The following is a 5,436-nucleotide window of genomic DNA, read 5'->3' as shown; positions in this document are numbered from 1 at the left end:
CTGCTATTCAAATCAATTAAAAATGGTTCCATTACTGTTTCAAGGCGGTTGTCTGTCATACGATAATTATTTTCAACATTTATAACGTGATTACAGTGTTTCTGCCATTCTTCTATCGTCTTAGCCTCGGAAGTAGTGTTCTCTGGTGTGGAATTGTCATCACAAGCTGTGGATGTGGAAGGTCCTTGAGCTGCTTGATTAGGGACTTCAGTTCTCGCTGTAAAATTACTTTCCATGATTTTTCCCTCTGAAACTATACGGTTCACGGTTCTTTCAGAAACACCTTAAATAAAACAAAAAATATTTTAAGTTATCCATCAATCACATTTACTTTCAAAAGCAATTATTATTTTTCCCTAAATTTGGGGATATAAATATCACTTTTAACTGGCAATACTTTACCTGTCAAAGCCGCTGTTCGAGCATTCACTTGTTGAAATGGAATAATCGGCCCATTGTTACGTTTCTCCTCTTCACAAAAACGTTTTACAGCTAGAATAATTTCTCTAGCTGCACTCCGCACTACTTTTGGCATGTTTCGTAATGATTTTTACACTTTAAAACACAAATTATTAGCACCGACACACGTGAGGCTACCAAGCTGTTAGAACTGTCAACACAACTGTCAAAATTAGTACCTTTTTCTGCCACACGCCAACTTACACATGACAACCTATATTATATACAGAAACCGACAATGTATGTCATGAACTTGTCAATAGTCATTATGGATGTTTTATGTCAACTGTCATAAATACTGGAGAAAAATCATAAAAGCATGGAAGGAGAAAAAACTAAGGCTTTTGCGAATTATAATTGTAGTATAAAATTCCATATGTTCAGTTAAACATTTAATCTGATAAATATCCTTGGAGATATATATTATCCGTGTATGTAAATTATTGACTTAACTCAATAGGATATTTATTGATCGGTCGCGAAAGTATTCACTTTACGGTCGTCATCGGTTTCTAGATACGGTTTCTAGAGATTATTTTATAACTTTTATTAGTAACTAAAAATATCAACCGGACAAAAATGAAAACAGAATGAAGTGCCATTACGAAGTCCTGTGCATATCGCGTGATGCAAGTGCATCTGAAATAAAAAAATCCTACCGCAAACTTGCGCTGCAATGGCACCCGGATAAAAACTTGGAAAACTTGCTAGAAGCAAAAGATCAGTTTCAATTAGTGCAAACAGCATATGAGGTACTCTCTGATCCCCAAGAACGTGCTTGGTGAGTTTTACAAACCTTGTTTTTAATTTTTTAATTCAAAAATTTATTCCCTAAGCATCACAGCCACATTTTCATGAACTATGAAATTTTCAAAACATGAACCTTAACATTAATCACCAATTCACTTTTGTTATAATTATATTTGATAGTAATTACTGTTAGGATAAATATGTTCAGTAAAATTATCAACAAGGTAGGCAAATAAACTACATAAAGCTAACAGAAAAGACAAATATGAATCAGCCTGGCCTGTTACTTCATTTACAGGTATGACAACCATAGAGAGCAGCTACTTAAAGGTGCCGGTAGTTCTTATAATGATGACAGCTTGGATGTTTATCCTTACTTTAGCCCATCCTGTTATAAGGGTTTTGCAGATGATCCTCAAGGATTTTATGGAGTTTACACTGAGGTGAATCTTTAATCCTTAATTTTAGTTATACCTCTTAAAGATTTTTATCAAGATTTAGTTCATATAAACAGACAGAATAACTACTTATTAGTTATTATTATTTGAATAATATTGATAAGAATGATAATAATATTATTTATGTTTTGGACTTAATATATTTTTAACAACTAAAGTCTAATCATTAGGTAAACTTGGAACTTTTAAATTATCAGTTATATTTTTATAGTCTGGCAAATAAGTACATGCCCAAACTCTAAAATCTGCCAAAGTTTAATTTTTTTATATTTCCTCAGGTATTCTCTAAGCTGGCCAGTGAGGAAACTGATTTTCTTGATGATCCTGAAGATTTAGCTAAAATACCAAAATTTGGCAATTCTAACACTCCTTATGAGGATGTTCATGAGTTTTATGCCTATTGGATGGCATTCTCAACTAACAAAAGTACATATTATATCTCTAAAGTTATTAAAATGTACAAGACTTAAAGTCTAATTTCTTAAACCATCTGGCTAACTGTTTCAGGCTATGTATGGCTTGATCAATATGAAATATCGCAAGGTGACAACAGAAGGGTTATTAAACTCATGGAAAAAGAAAATAATAAAATAAGACAGAAGGCTCGTAAGGAACGCAATGAAGAAATTAGGAGGTTAGTGAGTTATGTACGACGACGTGATAAGAGAGTTATTGAACATACAAAGTTGCTTCAGGAGAAGGCTGAAGAAAATAAAAGAAAGGTATGAAATTAATTTACATATTTTGTCAACAACCAACAACAAAATTGTTTTTACAGTAATTTGATTTATATTCCAGTCAGAACAAATTAGACGTGAAAGAATAATTCAAAGGCAAAAAGAAATAGAAGAAGCAAAAACTAAGGAGGGAGAATCATCCTTTCTGCAAAGTGAAGAATACCAAAAGAAATTAAGTGAAATTGAGTCTTTACTAGCTAAAGAGTTTGGTTTGTCGTCTGATGATGAAACTATTTCTGAAGGTGGTATGGAAAGTAGTAATGAAGAGAGCTCTAAGACAGAAGAGGTATTTTAACTATATGTATTAAGAAAAGTATATTAAAGTTGCTTTAATTTCACTGTTAAATATTACATATCAAATGGATTTAAGTTTTGTTATCTTGTTAGTCTATGTTAGTTTTTGTTATTTCTGTTACTTTGTTTCCTGCACCTGATTTGGGTGAAGCATTCTTTTGAGCTTTCCATTTAGCAGATCTAAATCTTACATCTTAGCTTCCTAGTATTTGTCTTTTATTAACATAACTTTAACACATTTAAAGAAAAACACTTTTTTAACGGATTAAAGTTATGTATTATTCTAAACTTATAATTATTTAAACATAATTTTAAAATTAACCGACGTTTCGCGTGCTTTACAGCGTCCCTGGTCATAGTGACAATAATACATAACTTTAATCCGTTAAAAAAGTGTTTTTCTTTAAATCTTAGCTTCCTCCATTCATCAGTCTGCAGATACGTAAATTATGTTGTCATCTCATTGCTCTTGTGCATGTCGGGAATATTTTAGAAGAAAAGGGAAATTACAGCTTAGATTTAATAAAGCCCTTTATGGACACTAACATTCTCCTATGTCTGGCTATAGGAGCAGGCTTTATGAAGGCTAATAAATAGAGTGAAATCAAATGTGACTAGTTCCCAGAGAAATGGTGTGGAGCATCTTAAAAATAAAGATCCAATAAATATCAAGGGACCACAAGTAGGGCGAAAACTAACTAAAAATCACCAACACCCTAAAAATAATAATATATGTGATATATTTTCTTAGAATAGAACATTTTTAAATGTTAAGGATGTATTTTAATTCAAATTCAAAATAATAATGACTTAGTAATAAAAATTTAAAACCTAAAGATCAGTATTGACAATATCTAATTTTGTTTTATATTTATAGGCAAGTGAAGCTTCCAGAGCAACAAAATCTTCACCAAGAGGCAGAGCAGCTCTGAAAAACTTATACTGCTCAGCATGCAATAAACTATTTAAAAATATAAACTCATTTGAAAATCACGAAAATAGCAAGAAACATAAAGAAAACGTGGCTAATATGATACTTGAAGATGAAATAGAATTATTAGACCAGGAAGCAATGGACAAAATTGAACATGAAAACCAAGAAAATATTGATGTCAATGGAGAACCAGCTAGGGAAAATGAACAAGTAGGAAATTCTACGTCAGATGTTAGGGAGACATTGAGTGATGACTCTGATAAAGTACAGGTGGGGATATAATTTTTCATGTATGTGTATGTAACTTTATTTGGCTTAGTAAAATATGTGATTTTTAAATTTTAACACATTTACAGGCATTGCCAAAAAGCCACAAGAAAAAGAAAAATAAGAAGAAGTCCTTTGTTCCAATGCCAGAAAGTGAGGGAAATGACAGCCATGATGAGATGAGCTTTAATGAAATAGAAGGTCCAGCTCGCAGTAGGAAAGCTAAAAAATTTAATATGTTGAAAAGCCAATTACAAGCAAAAAAGGAAGCTAATCTTAAAAAAGGTTCCCAATCCCAAACATCTACCGAGAATCTTTACGAAGTTTCTAGTACAACACCTACAGATGATGCTTTAGGTGAGGCAGTTCTCCCTAGTCCCAGAGACAAGCCTACCTTACCTAAAGTTCAAAGAAATATTAAGCCCAAAAAGCTAGCAGATAGGAAAACAATGAAGCCCAAGGCAAGTGAAACAGAGGACTCCAGTAGTGCAGTTAATCTTAGGTGTGTTGTCTGTCAAACAGACTTTACATCTAAAAATAAACTGTTTGACCACCTCAAAAAGACAGGTCATTCTGTTCCAATTCCACAAACTAGCTGTGCTCAAAGAAAAGGCAAACGGTCAAATAGATAAATGCTATACTATTTTAGTTAGGAATAAATACTATCTATTCAGAAATCATAATAAAATTTCTTTATCTCTCTACAAATATGAAATGAGTATCATTCTATTTATTAAAGAAAATTAATTATGGATCATAATTATTATGCCTAAATAAATAAATTTTATTTCAAAGGTCACTTTTATTTATAATACATATTTTTAATTAAATATACTTCATATAATCACATACATCAATTGCACTTATTCAATTATCACATAAAATTATACCTATTCAAACTCAGGTATATCAGCAAAACTGTATCCTGGATATTCTTTATATGCATAGTATGCTATCCTTACATGATAAGCGCCTGGCAGGAACATAATACAGCCTAATAGTATAATTGGCCAAAAGCGATCTGAATATTTTGTATCAATATGACCAGTAACTATTAAAAGCCCCACTGTTAGTAACACTGTACCAACTATGAACAAAAATGCTGCTAAAGCAATAGCTTTCCATGGTATCTTCTGAGGTGGTACCTCAAACTGAGAGTCGCAAAATCCGCTGTCGTCATTTGGTACTCTAACATATCCATTAGTAGGCCGCCCAAATCTTAACCTTGACATTCTGGAAAGTAACGTATTTATTAGCAACTAGCCTAATGCGCAATAAAAACAACTAACTAATGAAAAAGCGGCAGTTATAAGAGAAAAAATCATTCCAGTGTTATATTTATTACCTTTTTCTGTAAAATAGCCTTTAAATTGCCAATTTAGCGAAAGTATTTACAGGATTAAATGCAAGTTTTTTTTCCAAAACTAAGAGCGAACAAATAATCAATACGAGATGTAAACAAAATTTAACCGCATCCGCACTTCTGCATTGTTTTGACAGAGCACAAAAACTGACAGAATTGTTTCTGACAATATGA

General features: G+C 32.1%; 1 protein-coding gene across 1 annotated transcript; it reads left to right on the top strand.

Moving 5' to 3' along the window:
• The first annotated feature begins 740 nt into the window (after window positions 1-740).
• LOC110992599 (dnaJ homolog subfamily C member 21) lies at window positions 741-4,669 on the top strand. The gene is made up of 7 exons (XM_022258482.2): window positions 741-1,240; window positions 1,508-1,652; window positions 1,946-2,093; window positions 2,175-2,389; window positions 2,466-2,690; window positions 3,576-3,902; window positions 3,989-4,669. The coding sequence occupies exons 1-7, from the start codon at window positions 1,050-1,052 to the stop codon at window positions 4,529-4,531; spliced, it is 1,794 nt and encodes a 597-aa protein (XP_022114174.2). The 5' UTR covers window positions 741-1,049; the 3' UTR covers window positions 4,532-4,669.
• The last annotated feature ends 767 nt before the right edge of the window (window positions 4,670-5,436 follow it).

This window comes from Pieris rapae, chromosome 9 (assembly GCF_905147795.1).
Source record: "Pieris rapae chromosome 9, ilPieRapa1.1, whole genome shotgun sequence".
Taxonomy (NCBI): Eukaryota; Metazoa; Arthropoda; class Insecta; order Lepidoptera; family Pieridae; genus Pieris; species Pieris rapae.
The sequence above is the reverse complement of the archived record's forward strand: the minus strand, read 5'-3'. Positions and strand labels throughout refer to the sequence as shown.